This window comes from Anopheles aquasalis, chromosome 3 (assembly GCF_943734665.1).
Source record: "Anopheles aquasalis chromosome 3, idAnoAquaMG_Q_19, whole genome shotgun sequence".
In the NCBI taxonomy this organism is placed as follows: Eukaryota; Metazoa; Arthropoda; class Insecta; order Diptera; family Culicidae; genus Anopheles; species Anopheles aquasalis.
The window spans coordinates 55,976,049-55,998,548 of record NC_064878.1 but is presented as its reverse complement, the minus strand read 5'-3'; the positions used below and the strand labels follow the sequence as shown (position 1 = coordinate 55,998,548).

The 22,500-nt window shown below is 47.9% G+C and overlaps 3 protein-coding genes and 2 long non-coding RNA genes across 5 annotated transcripts in view; 4 read left to right on the top strand and 1 right to left on the bottom strand.

The window, feature by feature from the left end:
- Positions 1-27: 27 nt before the first annotated feature.
- LOC126576820 (von Willebrand factor-like) lies at positions 28-6,552 on the top strand. Its single transcript, XM_050238123.1, has 5 exons — positions 28-94; positions 157-365; positions 5,837-6,026; positions 6,102-6,194; positions 6,259-6,552. Exons 1-5 carry the CDS (start codon positions 28-30, stop codon positions 6,483-6,485), a joined length of 786 nt encoding a protein of 261 aa, XP_050094080.1. The 3' UTR covers positions 6,486-6,552.
- LOC126577201 (uncharacterized) lies at positions 2,074-2,685 on the top strand. Its single transcript, XR_007608325.1, has 2 exons — positions 2,074-2,212; positions 2,279-2,685. It is a non-coding gene; the product is annotated as an uncharacterized LOC126577201 (long non-coding RNA).
- Positions 3,623-4,158, top strand: LOC126577202 (uncharacterized). The gene is made up of 2 exons (XR_007608326.1): positions 3,623-3,741; positions 3,812-4,158. It is a non-coding gene; the product is annotated as an uncharacterized LOC126577202 (long non-coding RNA).
- LOC126577200 (E3 ubiquitin-protein ligase parkin) lies at positions 6,550-8,711 on the bottom strand. Its single transcript, XM_050238659.1, has 5 exons — positions 8,424-8,711; positions 7,649-8,044; positions 7,428-7,576; positions 7,021-7,357; positions 6,550-6,946 (listed from the first exon to the last, which is right to left on the bottom strand). Exons 1-5 carry the CDS (start codon positions 8,679-8,681, stop codon positions 6,632-6,634), a joined length of 1,455 nt encoding a protein of 484 aa, XP_050094616.1. The 5' UTR covers positions 8,682-8,711; the 3' UTR covers positions 6,550-6,631.
- A 6,650-nt stretch (positions 8,712-15,361) lies between these two features.
- The window catches only part of LOC126575620 (box A-binding factor-like), a 7,512-nt gene continuing 373 nt past the window's right edge, over positions 15,362-22,500 (top strand). Inside the window, exons 1-5 of the mRNA XM_050236408.1 lie at positions 15,362-16,475; positions 17,745-18,076; positions 21,470-21,568; positions 21,663-21,845; positions 21,924-22,500. The exon at positions 21,924-22,500 is cut by the window's right edge and continues 373 nt beyond it. Of these exons, the coding sequence (XP_050092365.1) occupies positions 15,362-16,475; positions 17,745-18,076; positions 21,470-21,568; positions 21,663-21,845; positions 21,924-22,500 (2,305 nt within the window). The remainder of the gene's footprint in view (positions 16,476-17,744; positions 18,077-21,469; positions 21,569-21,662; positions 21,846-21,923) is intronic.

Below are 22,500 nucleotides of genomic sequence, written 5' to 3'. Positions count from 1 at the left end.
GTTATTCACTTCTACTCAAGGAACAAGATGAGCAAGATGCAAGAAGTTTTGCTGGCTGTTTTGGCTGCATTGACCATCATTTCCGCGGTACATGGTATGTAATATCAGTTTAGAAGATGGCCAAGAAGAATATCAACCTATGCATCGTGTTTACAGCTGGCTGTATTGAAAATCAATGTGGACTAAATGAGGAGTTCAAGGTTTGTGGCACGGCATGCCCACCTTCCTGTGAAAAACCAGAACTAAACCAACCGTGCACCAAGCAATGCGTTTCCGGTTGCTTCTGCAAAGAAGGATACGTTCGAAATGAACACAACGAGTGTGTTTTGCCGTGTGAATGCCCGTGCAACGAAGCTTACCGTGCTGTTGATGATAAATAAAATGTTCTATAGAATGTTGAAGAAAATGTAATAGCAAAAGAGCCTTTTTGATTTTTCAATTCCATTGCTGATTTGCGGAAATTAATTATTGCGGAACGTATTTACTCTCGTGAAATGCTGGGCGATGTAAAAAATGGTATATTATCCATTGACCGATAAAACCGGTAGCTTTACGCCACTTTGTTACGGTTAATATTTCAACAACAGCCGAGTGTGTATACAAACATGTTTTATGAACTCCCCGATCCGATTGTTTGATAAACACTGCGAGCGTGGAGCTATTTGTTCTTAGCTCGTGATGTATAAAATGCACGCCCTCAGCTGCATAGGCGCCAGTACCAATTTGGAGGGAGAAAAATTGGTCCATCAACGCCTGGAACCTTACTTCGTCTGCGGAACACCGAGCGGAAACAGCTGAAAACATTATGCGTTCGTTAATCATCGGTACTGCACTCCTTGTGGTACTATTTCTAGCACAATCTGTCTCCTGTTGTAAGTAATTGAATATGAAAAATCACTTAAATTTGTGAACACGTGAATAGAGCACTTCTATTATTTCTCCAGTGAGTAGATGCGGAACGCGTGAAGAACTTCTCTACTGCAGTGGTAGCCCTGGATGTTTCTGCCAGAAGGGAACAGTCCGAATTCACAATAATTGCGTGCCGGAAAGTGCATGCAGACTATCAGAAGTACCAATCCAATGTGGTCCAAATGAAGTTCTTCAACAATGTGGTCATGTAATCGAGTGCCGATGTCGGCCGGGATGGTTGCGATTTGGAGGCCAATGCTATTCGCGTCTAACATGCCGACCGACACCCGGTGCAGGCAAATAGGCCAACAAGTTAACGGTGTATAAGCTTTAACGGTGTACAAGATATTGTCAATAATAAAATGAAACTAACGCTTTTAAAAACATGAGTCTTTCCCAACGGAATCAAACATTCTTGTTCCACGGCATCGCAAATTTAGGAAGACTGGTGCCCATCGTAGCAAATCCATATTTTTTTGGTTAGATTTTAAGTTTATCCAGGTAGCCCTGTTGAGTTTTTGTTGAATTTCCAATTTTTCCACTTTTGGCAGCATTTTTTCCGTGGCAGCAACACGGATTGACCCATGCTCAAACCGGGTTCGTCGCTTAAGTTGGCAAGTCTTTTGATTCGTAGCTGCGTGATGGGTAATCAGAAAAAATACAAATAAGCATTCTTTTGTCAGATTATACTATCCAGGTAGTCCCGTCGGGTTTTTCTTGATGTTTCCATTTTTTCGATTTTTGGTAGATTTTTAAAGTTGAAAAAGTGATGGCAATGTTTTATGGTCTATAACTTTGTAAAAACTCTAGAACCTTGCCAGTGATTCTTCGATGGATCGAAAATCTCTTGAAAGCATCAGCATTCACGAAAAAATGTAAAAAATTTATTTCACTTAGAAATGTAAATATCTTTGCCCCCCAATTGCAATTTCTTTTGCATATCGTAACAAATTGAGCCCGTAACAATACACCAATCGTGACCGAAACGTTGTTGAATTTACATAGAACAAGCGTTGCTACAATACTAATAATTCATACGATAAAAGTGGAAAACTAGTACGATGTTGATTGTAGAAAATGTCTGAACCTTCGCGCTTATTTAGCTCGGGTGTTTAATTTCACAAACATTCATTCAAACTCAGCAAATGCTGTATATGGTTGCGATGAATAAATAGTGTGGTTTCTACCATGGGGATATTCAGTGCGAACTGAAACCACGCCAAAACAACGCCAAACATGCATCTCTCGGTAATTGTGGCCGCGACGATTGTCACATTGCTGCTGCTGGACCCGGTTTCCTGTGGTAAGTTCTTGATTGCTGATTGCTATGGTGGCAAGCTTATCCCAGATGTACTGCTGCTTTTCACAGGCCAAACATGTAGATCGGATGAAGTGCTTCTGCAATGCGGCAGCAACACCGAATGCCACTGTCGCCCCGGATTAGTCCGGTACGGCCAACAGTGCCTATCGGAAAAAACGTGCAAACCAGCAAACGACAAAAAGGACTGCAGACGGAACGAATTGAGTCTAAAGTGCGGAAAGACGACCGGGTGCTTCTGCCGGCCAGGATACGTGCTCCATAGAAATGCTTGCATCGTAAGATCCGTGTGCAAAGCTGTGGGAAAATAAGAATTATCAATGTTGCAACGTCCTAACGCCCTGGTTTTCTGGAATAGTTTCGCATTTTTTCAGTTAATCGTAAGCAGGGAATATGTTCTCCTACTGATGAAGTAATTAGATGACATAATAAAAAAAAATGAAAATGGCAAAGGTAAAGGATAAAATGATTTATTATTTGCATTCTCTAGCATCATAGTTTTTGTAATACAGAAGCGTTAAAGATTATATGAACATGAGAGCATATTAAATTACAAAATTCTGCATTTAAAATATGAAATCGAACATGAAACTAGCATTTAGGGAAGGGCTCATGATTTATGTTGCGTACTAAATGAATTCCATACACAAAGTATGTTTACCAGTAATTCCAGCCTATCAATACCTTGTGTAGAAATGAATGATTATCATTAAATCTGTATCGAAACGAATCATTAAGCATGGTTAAAGTAGAACTATATTTTATCCAGCAGCACACATAACCCGACGCATCAAGGTGGTTTAATCATCACACTCCTACATGTGTTTTATAGCCGGGGATACATGAAGCGTAAACTCTAATATAAACTCAGAGTGTAATGCCAAAAAGATTGTGCTTATGTCAAAAAGATTATAGGCCCGCGGAGCCTAAAACCGAGCGTAAAGGCAAGCGTAAACTCAACACCAAAATGAAGCGTAGCGTTATGAAGAGTTGAATGTTCTACAATCGCTAATATACAGCATCAACTTCTTAAAATATATAAAAAGAGGTTCAGAAAGCAACTTATCTCGTCGATTTATGTTTTTGTGGCTAAAAACACATGTAATTGAATGTAATTGCATCATGTAATTGCAGGCGCCCGAATGTAATTGCAGTTGACGTTCCGATATAAACTTTTACGCGATTATGCCTGCCACACGAAGCGTAAACTTTATGGCATTACATTCTGAGTTTACGCTAGAGTTTACGCTTCGTCTGGCGCCCGCTTATTGTTTTGTTATGTTATGTTGTTTTATTGTTATGTTGTTTTATTGAAAAATAAGTTACAATAGCCCCCCGCCCCTCCTTAGAGGTAACGCCTTAGCGCAGTACGGATAACCGATGCATAAATTGAGGAAATTTTCCTGCACAAAGCTAGTCGAAATTGTTTGGAGGAACCAGGAGCACAATGGGTTCCTTGCCAATTATTGTTACCCTCGCCGTTGTGGTGTTTCTGGCACACTCTGTCCACTGTCGTTAGTAACTGAAAATGCCAGTCCCATTATCCGTAGCGGGTTTACTCAGTATCGCGTTTACTCTCCTCAGGCAACCCGTGTAGATCGGATGAAGAATTACTACGGTGTCGCGATAAGGAGGCATGTTTCTGTCGCCCGGGGCTCCACCGTTACAAGAACATGTGTCTCGAGGAAAGAAAATGCGTCCCAGGAGCGTCGCATTTGAGATGCAGAGCGAATGAAGCGTCTTTCCATTGCGGTAGTGTGCAGGCGTGCTTCTGCTATGCAGGATTTGTGCGGTACCAAAACAACTGCATCCCGAAATCAGCTTGCACACCAGTGAATAAATGATTAACAAACGATCAGTCACATTCTTACTATCGCAATAAGTAAATGACAATAAATTATTAGCACCACCTGAGTACGCAATCAAGCTAACTCTGTTTTATGCTGCATGTTTTCTTTCCATACTAGTAAGACGTGTCACGTGACTCACAGGTTAGATATCTACTTCTAATCAAGAAAATAATGCACATGATTCATGCACAAAGCACTTGCGCACAATTGTGCTTCAACATCCGCACAGTTACACGTGCGCGCTTTGTGCGAACGAATAATCAGCTTTGTACAGCAATCGAAGTATATAAAGTGAGACCTCCACCGAACTACTCGTCAGTATTCAACCAGCTATACAAATAATACCGAAATGAGATGATCAAGATGGAATGAAAAGTGTTGGTGGCATTTGCTGCATCATTTCGGTAGCGGATGGTACAACATTGCCAAGAGCAAATAAGAGAGAATGTATTTGAATGGTTTATCCGTCTCATTACAGCTAACTGTTTAGTGCATGAGTGTCTCCCCAATGCAGAGATAAGCAAACTCTGCATTGGGGATTTTTGGAAAAGTATGCCCGGCGACCTGCGATAATCGTAGTCACGTAGTTGATATTCAATAAATCGAGCTTATTAAAACAACATGATTGTAACATAACTCAAAAGGATTATATTTTGTTAGGGAGCATAATAATCCAAAATAAAAGACGAAGCCACTAGTCCTACGCTTCTGTTGCGTAACTTCACCCATAATTTATCATTTGATTTATAGCTCTCGATAGAAAAACATCATGTAGCTAGTTACAAAGTTATGTAATATATTTTGTTAACGATGCACTTATCGGCACTGGTTGTTTTTTTTATCACATTAAACCACCTCGCGAGACAAACAAAGCCAGTGAGCATGCTGGTCACTAAAGCACGTGCTTAGCACGCAGCGAACCGTGCGACTTCCATGATAAAACGAACACACGACTACTCGGGCACTACAAGCATAAACTATGGCCTTGAAAGAAGGAGAGTTGTATACCAAATATGGGTTTAGTACGGTGATAACCAGGAACCATGCGTAATGGATTACCTCAAACCTTACAGAATTGCTGATTGCGTTTTGTAAACTTTCACCGCGCTTAGGTCAACAAGCACTAACAACATTTTGTTTGTTCTTGGCAAACTATAAATTGTACTGCACCCCCCCTTAAAACAGAAGTAAAAGTTTTGCTCCAGAAATCACCAGCAAGATGCGTTCTTTGGTACTAGTTGTTGTACTGCTTCCTGCACTTCTCCTCGCACAGCATATCCTTTGTAAGTTCAGTTTCCTGTAACAAATCTGAATCTCAATAAAGTAACTCACTACATTTTTGGCTTCTCAGTTGTACCAAATGTGTGCAGACGGTTTGAGCTCTCACTTAAATGCGGTTCAACAGTCGGTTGTTTCTGCCGGCCGGGCAATGTGCGGGTTGAAGAATTATGCTTATCGGAATCAGCATGCAAACCCGATTCAGCACAGCTAGAGTGTAATTTTAATGAAGTAATTCTTAACTGCGGCGATTCCCCAAAATGCTTCTGCCGTCCAGGATACGTTAGGTACAATAATCAATGTTTAAATCGTTCAAATTGTACCGAAACGTTCGTGTAACTTTTAAGCGGGTTAAGTTATAAATGTCACTAGTTAGTGAACCGTAAAACGAATTTTATTTTCCATTTGTAAGATATTTATATTGCCTTATTTAATGGATTAACTCTACAATAGAAACAGCTATTCGCGGTTCAACTAATAAACACTCATGCGGCCTGAAGATCAAACATGTTCATACTGGGAAGATATGATGCCAGGTGAGCTGCACGGATGGAAAAGAACTGGAGCTTATGATTGGCATGCAAAGAACTCGCCGGTAGCATCGTCCCATATGACTCACGCGATCACACGTGCGGCTACAAGAATTCATGAACAAAAGAATTCTTCACGAGGTGAGTGTCTTCTTAGCCTGATCGTACATATATAAGATGAACCCCGTGGTAGATTCCCCATCAGTAACCAGTCAGTTATTCACTTCTACTCAAGGAACAAGATGAGCAAGATGCAAGAAGTTTTGCTGGCTGCTTTGGCTGCGTTGACAATAATTTCTGCGGTGTATGGTATGTAAAAGATGGCCATAGTTATCATGTAGGGCGTATATCAATTCACCCATCGTGTTTACAGCTGGCTGTATTGAAAACCAGTGTGGATTGAATGAAGAGTATCAAGAATGTGGCACGGCATGCCCAAAGACCTGTGCGGAACCGGATTCTAACAAGGTGTGCACTCTGCAATGCGTTCCCGGTTGCTTCTGCAAGGAAGGATACGTCCGAAACGAACACAACGAATGTGTGCTGCCGTGTGAATGCCCGTGCTACGAGGCTCATCATGCTGATGTTGATGACAAATAGCACAAACCTGCTGTGATTTGTTCGAATGTGTAGAATCTTCCGAACCACTGATAACAGTAATTGATTAAACAAAAAGGTATCCGTTTATTGAAATAAACTACCAACAGTGGAACTACAAACATGTTCAATCAATATCGTTTCGATCGTCAACCGAACCAGTGTGCGGCCATACAATCGCGGGTCCATTCCGTTTGGCAGACCCAGCACCACTCGAACCCACATCCGGAGCGTACGCAGACCATGTGCATACATCCACCGTCCCGTTCCGTAGCGGTTCGACATTTGGGACACGGTTTCGTCGACACCTTAATCACAATCTTCGTCGCTTCATCCCATCGCGCTTCCGATGCTCGCTGTGGATCAATCGCGTACCCATGCTCCCCACTGCCGCCGGGAGTTGTCGGTGTTTCGAAACACTCGCCCAAATGATAGCCCTGCAGACAGCTACGGCAAAACACATACTGCAAATAGTAAATAGAAAGGCAACCATCATCGAATGATCGATACTGCGAAGAAGCATCTCGTAGCAACATACCCCGCAGCCACTTTGGCACTGAATTCGACGGCACTCGGGCTCCACCAGCAGTCCCATGCCGCAACCGGGCTGCGGGCACAGCACACCACCATTCCGCAGAACGTACTCCTCCGTGGCAAAGCGCTGATACCGCTCGTACTGCTCCTTTTCCAACAACTTAAAGTGATGCACATCCTCAATGAACGACTTCTCACAGCCGGCAGGGCAGCGTAACGTGTAACCACCACCCGGATGCTCCACAAACTGTCGTTCCAGTAATCGCGTCACGCAATACTGGCGGAAGCAGTCCAAACAAGACACGTGTCCGTCGGCACAAGGAAACACGAGGATAGTTTCACTGGAATGAAATTACGAACATAGATCACAATACAACTCTGCGATCAGGAGAAGTGGCAGCATCTCCTTACCTAACATCCGTGCACGCTAGACAAGGAACATTTTTGTGATTCGTTTTGATTAGGTTCAGCGGAGCCGCAAAATCCTTCTCTCCGCCCGACGAGTGTTCCGAACATTTGAAGTAAAACTCCGAAAACGGAGGCTGTCCTTCGCTGTTTTCCTGTTCAAGTATAACGAGAGAGCATTAATTCGATGGCCTACGGATCGGACCGATTTTTTCCCGAGCACTTACCACACAAGGCACCTCGTTCTGCTCGCAGTGACCCGTGATGCGCTTTCGCTTCAACACGTCATCCCAGCAGGCGGGATCACGGTGCACGGTGAAGGCACCGCTGCCACAGATACCACACCGGACACGCAACTTCCCGGTGCACACTTTCTCGCACTGAGAGCAGTAAACGAAGAAGTGCGCCTTGCGCCGTTCCGAAGACGGACGATCGTTCGCCTCCGTCAGTTCCGTCATTGTCTCGGAGAGTGGTGCCTGTGGCACAACTGACTGCGGTTCATCCTCGGACGCTTCCTCGGCGATGGATGCACCACCTAACGATTGCATTTGTTGCCCCCGACGGACTGGTGGTGGCCTGGTTTTTACGGCATGGATAATCGATTGTTGGCCTAAATCACATTCCTACAAATCAAATGATCATTGTTAGTGTGTAGCGATCGCAGCTCGCGCCAAGGTGATCGCAGGTCAGGTAGCCAAGCCACCCGTATAAACGCTGGCTGCGCGACGCACCTGTTCAAGCGAATCCTTGAATCTTGGCTTTTTGTATTTCGGCGTTCAACGAATCCACACGTTTATCTCTTTCGCGAACCCACTTCGTGCGTGCAACCTCTCGCGAAACCCACTTCGTGCGTGCAATTCTGAATGTGATGAATAAATGTGACTGAAACTACAACTCCTCTCGTCTCTATCGTTATTAAAAAAGGCAAGCTGAGGGAAATACCCGAGGATTGCTAAAAGTGTTTCTTTTCTATGGTGATGCGCATCATCGATCATTACTCACGCTGATTGTCGTCGTGTCCGATAGCTCACGGCCAGCGAAGATGATCTTCAGTTCGGCCGGTTCTAGGCCAAGCTGTGGGGCCACCATCTCCTTCACCTCCTTGATTTCCATGTGCGGTTCGAGACTAACTGAGAGCGTACTGCCCGTATTGGTCTTCACGTACACGCTCAGCGTGTTCGAGAGCTTCTTCTTACCGAACGAAAAGATCGCCAACATACTGTGCAGCAGTTCTCTTATGAAATTCAGCAGATCAAACATTCCGCACGAAAGATTCTCCCCGCATCCGGATCTCGGTTCGCAAAAAACAAAACAACAACAAATGCTTTGGGACTGTCATAAACAGCTGATTTTGACTGTCCTCATCGCCACCTAGCGGAAGCGCGGGAAATTTCAGGTCAAACAGGTCGCGTGGCGGCTGAGCAAAAGGGTTAAAAGTTAGTTTGAACGCTGAAACCAGCAAAGTTAATTAAAGAGTCGTTTTCCACTAATATTTCAAGCGAACCGTAAACATTAGCTACTAATCAGTTAAATACCATAATCAGCAACTAAAGTTTCCTTGCGTTATTTTGTTTCGAATAAAGGTTGGCAAAGGAATTGAATTTTTTCTCCTTTACATTTGTTTTTATATTTTTATATTAATGCTGAACCTTTCAGGAGCATTGTGTGATTTTTTTTAATCAATCGGAGCAAAACTGATAAAGTATTTGATTTTTAGAAAATCATCCATGCTTCATCCATAGCTCAACGCATCCTGGAGTGCACCTTAACCCCTCTCTTAACGAAAGTTAATGGCTACCGCGTAACATCAGAATATTGCAACAGATGCACCGGCGGATGCAGCAATGATTTCGCATTAATCCCATCCCCATTTCCACCTTAGATGTTTTGCGGTGCACCAGGTGCATTCGAAAGGAAGAGAAAGTGCCACCTGAGAGTTGCATTTCCACTCTCTTTGGCAAAAGCCAAAAAGGAAAGGAATCCTTCCCTTAGTTAGAGAACGATTCTCTCCAGAGAGCAGCGTCCATTTGTACTCTCACGGTCCGATGAGGATCCGATGTGGCCCGATTGGAAATCGAACGACACCGGAAGAGCTACCCTCCCGGTGGTACGACGTGGCATTGGCCTCACCAAGGGAGGCGGCCTACGTTCCACTGCCACTCTCTCCCTCTCTCTCTCTCTCTCTCTCTCTCTCCCCTGCGTCTGGGAAGCTAGAAGCTAGTAGTCGGAGCGTGCTGACTTCGATCGCTCTTCCGGTTGCGTGCTCACTCACTGGCTGGGCCACTTATTTTCCCGCCGTTACGCGACCGCGGTGGAACTGTGAACAACAGAACAGAGGTGAAATAAATCGATACACCGTCGTCGCTCCGGAGGGACGCGCCCGGCCCGCACCACAGATGCACAAAATGTACATCGCCATAGCATAAGACGAGCGATGTGGACGGCGATGGGAACATAGCAAAGGAACGGAAGTCAAAAGGTCCCCTCCCGCCCTTGCCATTTCCTGATGCTGTTCTTCATCAACCAACACCAACGGATAACGGTTGGATGTCCTGGTTGCCGTGGTCCTGGACACCGATTCGATAATGACGGTGTTGGTGGTCGTCACCAGCCACGTCGTTGTGGTCACCTGCCCCTTCCAAGCCGCCCACACCTGGCGCCTGGCGGTTAGTATGCAACAGTCGAACGATGCGAACCGCACAGCAACACACAAACACGAGTAACGGAATGCACCTCTCACCCACCCTTGGAAACCCCGGGATGCGCCGTCACCATTCGCGCTCTTCAGGGAATAGTGGCGCGGAAAACGATCGATGATTGGCCCTGTCCTGGCGTACCAGCGCACTCGTTCGATACGCACAGCTTGTGATTATGTGGTGCCAAAGGGTTACGATGGGTGCCCCAATCATCCTCTTCCCCCTGGCACCATCCTTTAGTCGCGTCCTTTTTGGAGGGAAACTCCTTCTCACATGTTTACGCGCGCTCTCTCTCTCTCTCTCTCTCTCTTTCTCTCTCTCTCTGCGCCATCCTGACGGACACTTGCTCAGAGGCCACGGAATGGAACGGTGGAATCAAAAAAGTGTTGCCTTCTTCTGCACCACCCCTTTCCCCGGGGAAATGATTCAAACTCAAACCACTACTAGCAGCACACATATGACTCCGGCGACACATTCGCATCGATCGAAATCACGACAATTGCTTGGCTGGAGGCGATTGGTGCGGTGGATGGATGGATGGATGGATCGGCCAAAGGATTCGGTTACCAATTAATGCATCTGGCGGATTTCTATTTCCCTCCCCCTCTCCCCCCTTTTTGCGAACTGCTGTGAGTGAACCTGGTGCGCACACCAGGCGGCCAACATTCCCCAAAATGTCAACCATCATGTCGAGAGAGAGAGAGAGAGAGAGAGAGAGTGTGTGATTGTGGGGGAAATCATTATCGAAATGGATTCGCCGAAAGAGCGATGATGGCCCGATGGGCTGGTGGTTGGCAATGGGACGTTGAGCTTGCGGGGATGATTGGATTTCATAAACAATTTCATATTTTTTGCTCACTCGCATACGTTAATCCGCGCCATGGCTTACGAGTTAAACGGCTGGAAACATTTTGCTTTAAGGAAAAAGTTAATGCTTCAAAAAATGATTTAGCAAATGATGCATTAGTATATAACAACTGTTCTGAGCAATTTTATTTGTTATTTTAATAAGATAAAGAATAGAAGAACAGGGATAGTAATGTTATAGAAGCTATTGCCTTTATTAAATTCATTCTCTTCGTTATTTAAATAAAAACGACCATTTTGATCTCAAAATGATGCAATCATGTAAGATAATGTGAACCATTACTCTGATTGAATTTGATGAAAAGCTTTCCGAATAATTGGACTAATAGATTAACATAATGTTCACGATGGAAGTACCGGGAATAAATTTCCGGTCACAATTTTTGGAATTCAATCAATCAATTTTTTAAAGATCCTACCAGATTAATTTTCAGCTCTCAGAGCTTCTAAATGCTATTACACTTTTCAAAAGATCCTACCAATAAATTTTCAGCTTTCACAGCTTCCAAATGCTATTACACTCTAAAAAAACATCAGTTTTTATTTTTTAAAAATCACTCTTTTCTCTCGAAAAATCAGACAAATCAGATCCGCAACCCAGATTCACTGGATACACCACGAGCATCATCTTTCTTTACCATCCCTCTAGATCCACGAGGCTGCCCACTAAAAACTGCCCCAAAAACGCAAACGCCAACTGTCGCCAGTGGCGCGAAATTTGATCCATCGACATCAGGCCAGCCGACTAAAAAACAGGCGAAAAAAAGGCTATTGACAATCTTCGAGATTCACCGAGGTGGCAGAGCAGTGTCTTGGCCCAGGGGATGCGTTCGCTATTGGTCGTCAACCTCCACAACACTCGTCTCCATTCCTTGCCTTGGGTGGTAACTGGGGAGCCAAGTGCCCCGAGGAAATAGACGCTGCGTACTCTGGTGTATAGGTGAACAATCTTGCTCCAAGCCAAAAACGGTAGCAATATTAGCGCGCAAAATATGGTGGCGTTTTTTTGTTGTTAGCTTTCACCCCCCCATCCTGCTTCGCTCCAATGCTTCCTTATGTGACCGACAACTTCTAAAACGGTGCGAAAAAAGGCGGCGGAAATCGAAGCAACTTGAGGCCACTGGTGGCACAGAAAACACGCCGTCGGTGCGGTTGCGGAGAAGCACATCGTCGCAGTCGGCCAGTGATCCATGTCTCTCCCCCCCCCCCCCCCCCAAACTTCCCACTGGAGTGTCTGGAGGCCGGTGCCGCGGCAAAACCGAAGCCGGCCATCGTGGCGGTGGCGCCTCCTTCCTTCGGCAAAACTCCACTAGGACATTGATTAATTTACTTTCGTCGCTCGAGGGATGAGTTGATTGGAAACTGATTTCCGCCGACGACACGCTTTCCACATACACACCAGGGTACATCAGGGTACGCCAGGGGCATGGGGTGGCCATGGCCCATCGGGGATCGATCGGCGAAACGGAGATTCTCAAACCACAGCGCTTGTGTTCGGATTGTTTGTCGCGTCGTCGAACCATTTGGCGCGAAGAGAAAAGGGTAAAAGGGTGGACCAGCGGGAAGGGAGGTGAACGGAAGCCCTACACGCCACCCCGGGGTGGGGGGCCAGCTGTAGTGTGTGAACAGATTGCTGTTTTTCCGGTTGTCAGTTGGTAATGTAATGTGATACGGTATTGAGGCTGTGGCCAGGCCGGGGGGCGGGGGGTGGGCCTTGGCGTGAGCGGAAAAGAAGGATCATAATCGGAACAACCGGAATCCATATGGTGTTCAGTATAATGTTCTAAAAAATATTAATGATTTTTACCATTTTACCAGGACACTATTGGCTGAACATCAAACAAGTGTTTTACAGCCGCATTTAATTTGTAAAACATTGGAAAAAATCTTGTAGCAATATTAAATTACGATACAACCGCATTAATAACTTTCTCATTGTTAACAAAAAAAAATGTAAAACCAAATAATCAATCAAAATCAGGCGCAGGATCAAGTAGCCATAGCCGGTGTTGATTCAAACCAAGTCAAACAAAACGGCCATCAAACCATTGATCCATGAGACACCATTAGGCATCCACCGATAAATGGCGAGAAATTATGCCCACGATTAATTAATCGTTTCCAAGAACGAACGAATCAATTTCACAATCGTGGCCTGATCGCGTCCGACCGCATAAACCGATCGAAGCGCCGAATATTCCACCGCCGTTTATGTGGCGCTCAGAGCAACGCTCGCCCCTTTCGCTCCGTGTTATCAAAGCCACCCGCTAACAAAGCGACACACACGGGGTGTATTGGAATGTGCGGTACTCCCCCGCACACACATACAGATATTACCAGAGATCCTCCGGCAAACCGGCGGCGCCAACAAGCGCCGCAACCGAGCACCACACCACCCCGAGGACGGGGGCGCGCACGCGCTTGCGTCGTTTGTCCCGCGTCGGAGGCCTTCCCGGTCACGGGCACGTGTCAACGGGCGAAAGTTAACGCGAAACTCTCGGCCGGAGCGGACACGCAGCTCCGAAAGCGCGAACACTGTACGTGCGCCTCGCACTTCGTGTGCAACACGCGCTCCTCTTTGAAAAGGGTGGACGAAATGAAGTGTGAAAAGTGTGGTTTCGACCTCGAAAGAAAATTGGAAAATGTGAATCTCCGTTAATCTTCGCCGTACGTGTATATTATCCTTTTTTTTTCGTTAATCCGCTTCGTGTGATAGTGTAATCTCTCGTGTGAAGGTCCGTGGCCCCCTTTTTTTGGGGCGTTGTTACAGCTGTGTACAGGTGTCATCCACCTGCTGATATCGATTATGTTTTCGGTATCAGTTTTGTGACGAATTCGGGAGTGGAAAACTCGCTGATGGTTCAAACCCCAATATCCACATCCTGCCTACCCCGTAGCTCGTGCTCTGTCCCCGTGGCCAGCCGACGACGCGACGCATTTTTTTTTTATGGGAGGAAAATTGATTTTTATCCTTATCAGGCGTCGCAGTTCGCACCGAAGGCTCTTCCTAGCGCGCCCACTTTCTCTCTCTCTCTCTCTCTCTCTCTCTCTCTCTCTGTCTGGCGACGCTCATTGCCTGCTCTTTCTCTGGTGTAATCCGGATCCTGCTGCTGCTACGGCTGCTATTGGTGGTGCTGTAACAGAAGCAGTTAGCTCTAGCACAGGACAGGATACACCACTACCTTGTGCTGACATCACTAGACTCGACCTATTCATTCATAATACCTTCAACGCCATTTGTAAGGCTATTACAAAGTTAAAACGCGCGTCCTCGGCTCTCGATGATGCCATACACGCATACACACAAGCAGGAAGGGTTAGGTGGGCGATTTGAGTGACACTTTCCTTCCTACAAGAGAGAGAGAGAAAAAGAGAGAGAGAGTCTTGCTGTCCAAGCAAATCAATAAACTTTCCACAGACGGTACTATCTAGGTGTATACCGAGGTGGGAGGCAGCCAGCCAGCCAGCCAGCCAGCCAGGTTTTCCCGAAAGTTTGTGCTGCCTGTAGGTGCAAGCACGCGCCCGCGTCCGCGCCTATGTACTACTACTGTCACGCAATCGAATGGTGGTGGGCTAGAGCGAGCGAGTAAGGGAATGATAATGACGCGCTTTCCCGGGTAGTGGGACGGTAGTGGATGACGTCGGCTGACCGATGGGAAGGTCAGTTCGGTGTAGAGAGAGAGAGAGAGAGAGAGAGAGAGAGAGAGAGAGAGAGAGAGAGAGAGAAAGACAGAGCGAGAGAACGAGAATCCTTCGTCATCGTCGATGGTGCGCTTGGTCTTGGTATGGTATAGATATGGATGACATTCCTGGACTGTACTGTGCGACTTCTAATGGCGGGGAGCACACATAACCCCCCAAATTGTAGCCAAAAACCCTGCGTTCCCTTTAGTAATCCGATCAAAAACAATCCTCCGTTTGCTTTGATTTCCCTGTAATTATCCTTTTTTACGCAATTCGCTCTTTAAGGCAAGGAATGCTTTTCTCCGGATGTGCGATGGTGTGTTTCGTTGGTGCCCCGGCGGATGTGTTTCGGTGTGAAATGCGTGCCTTCTGGCCATTCGAATAATGTGAACCCACTAGCGCGTAAACTGTCCTCCTGCCAGTGGCAAGTGTTATCCCTTCACGCCAGGGAACACGCGGTGGTTTTTATGTGTACTCGAATCTCCACCGGATGATTACCGACGGTGGCCTCGGTACTCGCGGTCGTTCTTACGCACACGCCACTCAGCAACGGCCATAAATAGTTTATAATTGGTTTAGTGGAACATAAATAGAGTCCTGGCGGTGGCAACGCTCCCGAGTGAAAGGATAGAACGAAAAAGAATCTGGCTGCAGTGTTAGTGTGGCCGAGATTTGGTGGACCGTCGGCGGGTCATGGATTGCTGTAGCAGCACTACTGCCAACAACTACCTGGACTACAGACATCACTCAATGAACAATAACTTCTGCTACCCGTACACGCCCAGCATGTTGCGAAGTGCGTCACCATACCCGATGGCCACCGGTGCTGGTGGTGGTGGTGGTGGTGGTGGTGCTGGCCGGTACGGTGCTGGTATCCCGGACGGATATCACCATCGGTCCGGTTACGGAGCCGCCAGTAGCAGCACAGGTGGCATGGGCGGTTATAACGATATCAACGGTGGTGGCTACGACAAGTACTACGGTGCGGGCTACCATCATCCACATCATCATCATCATCCACATCATTCAGCTGCTCCCACGATGGGTCACGGTGCCATTGGTGGTGGCTACGGTTCGTCCGGTTACTATGGCAGCTACTCGTCTTCCTATCGCGAGTACGGTGGCTACAATCCCTATTACCACCATCATCATCACCATCAGTCGCAGTCACCGTATTCGCGCGCTGGTCTCGCAGGAATGCCACCTGGGTATGGATCCGGTGGCGCAGGATATCTGTATCCCGGTCGACACATGGCCGGTTCATCGTCGAATCCTTCCGCCTATCCTCCGTACCATCTGCAGCGCGAGCATCACCAGTATTCGAGCTTCGCAAGCTACGCCAACGGTAGCAACGGCATGACAGCATCGTCCTATCGCAGTAACCTAGGATCTCTCCAAACAGAACAATCTTCCAACGGCAGTAGCTCCAAAGTCCAGCACCACCACCAGCAGCAGCAGCAGCAGCACGGTTATTCATCATCACAAGGATTCGGTCACAATGATCGAGCAGGTTTGGCAGCCAGCAATACGAACCAGACGGACGGTGCTGTTTCCAACGCGAGCGCTGGTTCACCATCAACGGCAGCAACGTCCCTGTTCCCGAGTAGCACATCCGTATCGAACGGATTTTCCACGGGCAGCAGTTCCGAGTATAGTCCACTGTCCGCTTCGTACGGACCTGCAGACAGTCCACAGCTTCCACTCCAGCCACCGCAGCAGTCGCAGCACCACCACCAGCAGCAGCAAGGACAAAACGATTCAACAGCGGAGAACGGCGGGGAGTCTCCAACGCCCACGTCAGCAACAGGTATGTACACGCGACGACCACACATACGAAGCAGGAATCGTCGTTCTCATGGTAACCATTGGCAACCGCTGGCTGGCGTTTGAGCGAGCTGAACGAGCAAGAGCCCGAAACCGAACACCCCAACCAAGAGCAACTTCAGCAACAAAAAAACCAAAACAATGCGTCCCCATCCTGGCGCCCCCCGGGGTGTGTTTGTGTGTTGGTGAGATTGGTGGGTTTGCTATCACAAAATCGATCCGAGTGCCCCGGAGTATATAAGGCGCTCCTTAGCACGCGACTATACTAAAAAAGGTAGAGAGGGCGCCCACTAGCGCCGGAATTCACGCAAAGTTAATCAGCAGAGAGGCTTGGCTTGACAACGTGCACACATACGTACGCGCTTTCGCGCCCGGGCTACTAGGGGCTACTACTACTCTCAAGTCAGGGCCGCTGTTTTGGTTTGGTAGCGAGAGCATAGCCAGAGAGCGAGAAAGGAGAGCATACACTACCGGGCGACCCCCTCCGGCGACCACCGAGGCTGGTGAAGGATCGTGCAATTTTTGGGGTGCGAGCGAGCACCACCTACTGGCGACGGTGTTGGTGGCCGCAACCCTGGGAGTTTTCGAAAAAATCAATAGCAAGCACAGTCGCGCGCGCTCATCACGGCGAAATATTGGCGTGGCCGCAAACCATTTCTTTGGGAAATTCCATCGGAAGCATGGAACTTTTTGCACACTATCATCGTGTCTGTCGAAGAAAGTGTAACAGCAGCAGCTCCGGTAGCGATCCAGTTAAGCGCTGGACTCAAACACCAACCATCGTGCTGACGTTGATATTGTACTCAGCTAGCTTAGACGTACCGATCGATCGATCCTTTCCGACTGTGTACATCATTTTCCGCTGGTACATTCTGCGTAAAAGGCAGGTCCTTTATATCCTTCACGGTTCGCTGGTTTCTGGCTTCGGTCGCGTCTAGTGTAGCGGCACGACTCGGCTACCTTGCGAGTCCGTTCCTATGTACTGGCTCGTTCTCCCTTTGGCCAAAGACATTTCCATTGGCCAATCTTGCTGTGCATTACACCATCTACTCACCATCCACCAGTATGATGCTCATCATCAAGCTCACGAAAAAACAATCCAAAAACAAAACGAAAAAAAACCTTACAATCTCTTCCCTTCCCATCATCCCGGTCTCAGTTTATGCGAAATGCGTGCTCCTCTGTACCCCTTTTTAATACGAATGCGTCTTTCTTCTTTCACTTCCATGTTGCGCGGACCTACAAAAAGCAGCAGACTATCACCATCCCCTCACAGATGGTGTTGGTAAGGACAGCAGCAGCAGAGGAGGAGGAGGAGGAAGTAGTGCCACTACCCGCAAACCCAAGGAGCGCAAGCACCAGCGCGCGTACGGAAATGGTCAAACCGGGAACAACGGTACCGGGAATGGCGGAAGTGAAAGCAGTCGGACCAGCAGCCCAACGGCGTCAGTGGGTGGTGCAGCAGCAGCAGCAGCAGCAGCAACAGCATCATCGTCATCATCTAACGGTGGCGCTAGTGCACCAGCTGCTGTTGGTGCAGTTGCACCAGCGAGCGCACGAATGAAATCACTGGATGCACTTACAGTAAGTATATACACACACCCCGGGGGGGGGGGGGGGGGAGGGACACCTGGGTTAAGCATATGACAGAGCGGGGGAGTGCCGTGTGAGTGGAGCTGGTATGCATTTTCTGCCAGCAAGGGTACAGTTTTTTCGTTTTTTCGGTTTCCAGCCTGTGTTTGGACCAGAGTTTCAGCACAGCGCGCGTCGAGCACATATATTCAGATATTGATTTCTTTTCAACAAGTTTCCTGTACCAGAAAGCGGATTGCATTCGCGGAACCCCCTTTTTTTGGATTGCCTTTGTTGCTGAGTACAGTACATGAAGCCTGCCAGTTGGAGATGAGAGGGTGCAAAAGTGAAGAATAAGCAGCTAGAAAAGCTTGCAAAAAGGATATTTTTTTATCATTCGTAGACACCTTTTTAAAAGAATGAAATATTTTAGAAATTCTTCAAATTTATGTTGCTCAACAACAACAACAGCAACAATCAAGCAGAAGCTCCAACTGTGATCGATCGATCGCCCTGCTGCACCCCATTGGTGCTTGCAAACCCCTAAATTATGATCGATTAAACTCCTTATCCTGGCCAGCTTACCTTCCCGACATAAAAACTAGCGTCCTGCACGCACTCACGCCAGGTGAGGTCCAGGATATTTGCACCAACAGGACATGCAAGGGTGTGATGTGGTTTTGGGGGGGGGGGGGGGAGGGGAGGGGGTGCAGGTGGTGAGCAACACCTCACGAACCATCATCGATTGGCAATCGCGTGGCACTCCCCGCCCCAAAAAACCCTCACACGAGCGCGTGTTGTTATGCCCTGGCTACTTTAATTACGAGACCATTTTCGACTCTCGCCTCCCCCCTGCCTTTTGGGTGTATGCGTGTTTCTGGTTTTGTTGTTCAGTTTTCTTCCCTCGCTCGCTCGCTTGCTTGCTCGTTGGGTTATTTTGCTCCTTTTGTGGACGCGCCAAACCGAGCGCGCGAATCCATCCGTGACCTGCCGTGGTGTGCGTGATGTCCTCGCGCTCCATGCCTCCCCGGCCGGAAGTGCATATTCCTTCTTATGTACTGCCAGCGCGTCGGAGCAGGCCGGAGCAAGCTACGGAGAGAAAGTGAGAGACCGGTAAAGGCTCCATGACAACGGGGATCCCCAGTAGTAGGATTGCTTGTGCTCGGTGTACAGTGGTACTCACTACTACACTCGGGGCGAGCTCGGTCCCCATCATATGGCGTCGTATCCATGGAGCCATCGCCGTAGCGAAGAGAGAGAGAGAGAGAGAGAGAGAGCGAGCAAGCGAGGCCGTGAGATCGAATCAATTTTCCCGTCTCGGTGCGCTCCAAAAAGCCGGTGGGACATTCTGCCTGGGTGTGCTGCTGGTCACGTCTCGCCCGCTACTACCTCCTTCCTGTCCTGTAGACTTTCTTCTCTCTCGCACACTCATTCGCGCCCTTTTCTCGTGATGGACACAAGCACACATATACACGGATAGGCATTAGAAGGATCGGGTGTCGTTCGGAAAAGGGGGGGAGAGCGAGCATATTATCGATCCTGCGCAGTAAAAATGGGCCAAACGTGCTACTGTCACTGCTGCTGCTGCTGCTGCTACCGTAACATTGTGTCCCCGGAGCGCCTTTCCGGCGCTACTGCAGCCACCGTCACCTTCGGACCTTCTCGAGAGAATCTCCGCCGACAATCCGCCTTCTCTTTTAGTAGGAACCGTGTTTTTTTTTTCTTTAGCTTGTTGGGATGTTCTGGGTGGGTGGGTGGGTGGAAGGTGGTGATGGTTTTTCCGCAGTGGACCACCAACACCATGGTTCGCGCTGTGCCTAGGCGGCGGCGGTAGCGATCCACACACGAACCCCCCTTTTGGGGGCCGTGCACACGGGGATGGATCGATCGAGCTCCTAACCGCCGTCATGGTCGTCGTGGTCGTCGTCGCCGGGATGGTGCGTAGGCTCTCTTAGGTGGGTGCCCACGACCCATGTATGCTGCTGCTGCTACTGGGGATTGCTTGTTTGGCACACGCAAAGCCAGCAGCATATTCGCTCCGTCCGCTTACATACAAGGACGGCCGTGCGCGGGTGTGTTCTGTACCTCCTTCACACGATATATGCGATTATGTTGCCGAACTGCTGCTGCTGCTGCTGCTGCTGCTGCTACTGCTACTGCGCTAGTATACCCCAGGGAATGGCTGGAACGGTCGCGTCCATCAGAGCCCCTCGCTCCTCCGCGCGTTCATGTTTCTCCTTCAATCACACAACGGCGTGGACCGTCGATAGTTAACCGGATGAGCGAGCCAGTGACACGCGTGTGGGTATTGGGGGCATCTTGGTATTTTTCTTTGTGAAAATTTCGATCGATCGCTTCGGGGGCTGCAAAATTTTGCACTAAAGCAACGATTAGAGGGCAAATCGCTTTATTCGCAGCGATCTCCGTCTTCAGTAGCTTTGAAGCAAGGCGGTTTTGTAGGTGATCCTCAAATTGTTTAATCACAAACTTGGGAACCATATTATAAATTGAAAAATTGCGATTTAACTTATAACAACAATAGATACGGTGAAAGTCGCACAAAAAGGTGAAAATTATAATTTTACAAAAACTCAATCCACGATGATCTCGATCACTTCTTTCTCCAGTGCACGCTGCCACTGTGCTGGTCCAAGAAGCCAATGCAGCAGCACAACACTGTATGTAAAGCAGCTTAATCGCAGTAGCTCTCGAAGAGCGGCCTCCTTTATGTACAGCCAGTGGGAAGCAGAAGAAGGATGTTACATTAATCGCGATACCATTGGAAATGAGCGGCGGTGAATTGGGAGAAAAAAACAAACACCAGAGAAACAGGAAGCAACGTATAAAAGGCAGAGAGCGAGACGCCAGGACGACATATAGAAAGTATACACAAACCCCGTTCCTAGTGCCTACCACCACCGAGAGCGAATGCCGGGCTTTTCCTTTATAATCCCTTTTTGGTACAATTTTCCACAGCACAAAAAAAAAGGCAGACAAAGAGAGAGAGAGAGAGAATTTCCATTCGAGAGAATAAAGAGAATCTGCTGGCCAATGTGCACTCCAAGCTCTCAGAGAGAGCGTGCTGGAGGCTTTGTTTGTATACAGACGCAGTGTGGGAGGGGAAAACTAATTCGAGAACCGAGAAGCAAACACTTGTTGCTCTGTGCACACGAGTCGCCGGGTCGGGGGGCCAAGTCCCGAGCCCCCGGGAGTAACGCGCCAACACGAAGTCACGATGCAACTCGCAACCGCGATTAGATTGATCTCCATTATTTGATGGTGGTGGATGGTTTTTTGGGGAGGATTACGTGAAGCAACAGATGGGACAAAGCAATTCGAGAAATCGTAATGTTTAGAACTGATTATTGTTTTTTCCCTCTCTTTCTTTCTCTCTCTTCCAACTAGAATCTATGCTGGCCCGATGGAGAGCAGTTCACTAGCAAGATGAGGAAATACTCGAACGCCGGAGGAACAAAATCCAAAGATACGGCCAACAATAGGAAGGTTTGTACCCTCTTCCTCTTGGTGTATTATGTTTTAAACAAACCATTTGCATAGCGTTGCTAATTCTACCCTTCCCCAATTATCGTCAACACAGCAAGATGCCAACGAGGTAGAATCGGGCGTATCATCGTCACCGAGCCGCGCTCATAATGGTACCGGACGGAGAACGAAAAAACTGACGAAACAGCAGAAAGAACAGCTCAAATCATCCGATGCTAAAGATAAACAAACGAATGCTGGTGCTGCTGTGACTGCGACACCACCGGTAGAGAATAAGGTTCGTAGCACCCTCTCTGCTCGATACTCTTTGGACATTAAGTGAATGTTCTCTTTTCATTTCTTCTCTCCTACCCAGAACATTACGCCCCTTCCGGGCTTCCAGCAAGCGTTCGGTTCGACCGAAATCGGCAAGTTCTCCGAGGCGTTCTTCAACAGCAGCCCCACACCGAACGACACCAGTACACCCGAGCATCACCATCATCACCATCACCCTTTGCATCATCATCAACTTTCGGAGCAGCAACCGCCACCGTCGCAGCAGCATCAGCAGCAGCTACAGCTCCTTCACCATTCGCAGCGAACTTCCACACCCCAGCAGCAGGCCCACCACCAGCTCAGTGGTGGTACCGTTGAACAGCTCTTGATGGACTCTCTGCACTCGTATGAATCGGACGTTGATACGATGAGTCCACAACAGCAACCATGGGATCATGCGGTAACGCCAGGAACGACGATGGGATCACTCGATCGGTTGTCGTCGTACGAGAGTTGCCACAATGGTGGAAACCTTTCTTCTGCTGCCGCTGGTTACAACCTGCAGATCGGAACTTCCTTCCATCCGTCGTACTACGAATCGTCCTCCTACTCGTCGGACCACGCGGTAGACTCACCGCTCGGCAGTTACTTTAGCGAGATGACGTGTAACGAGTTTG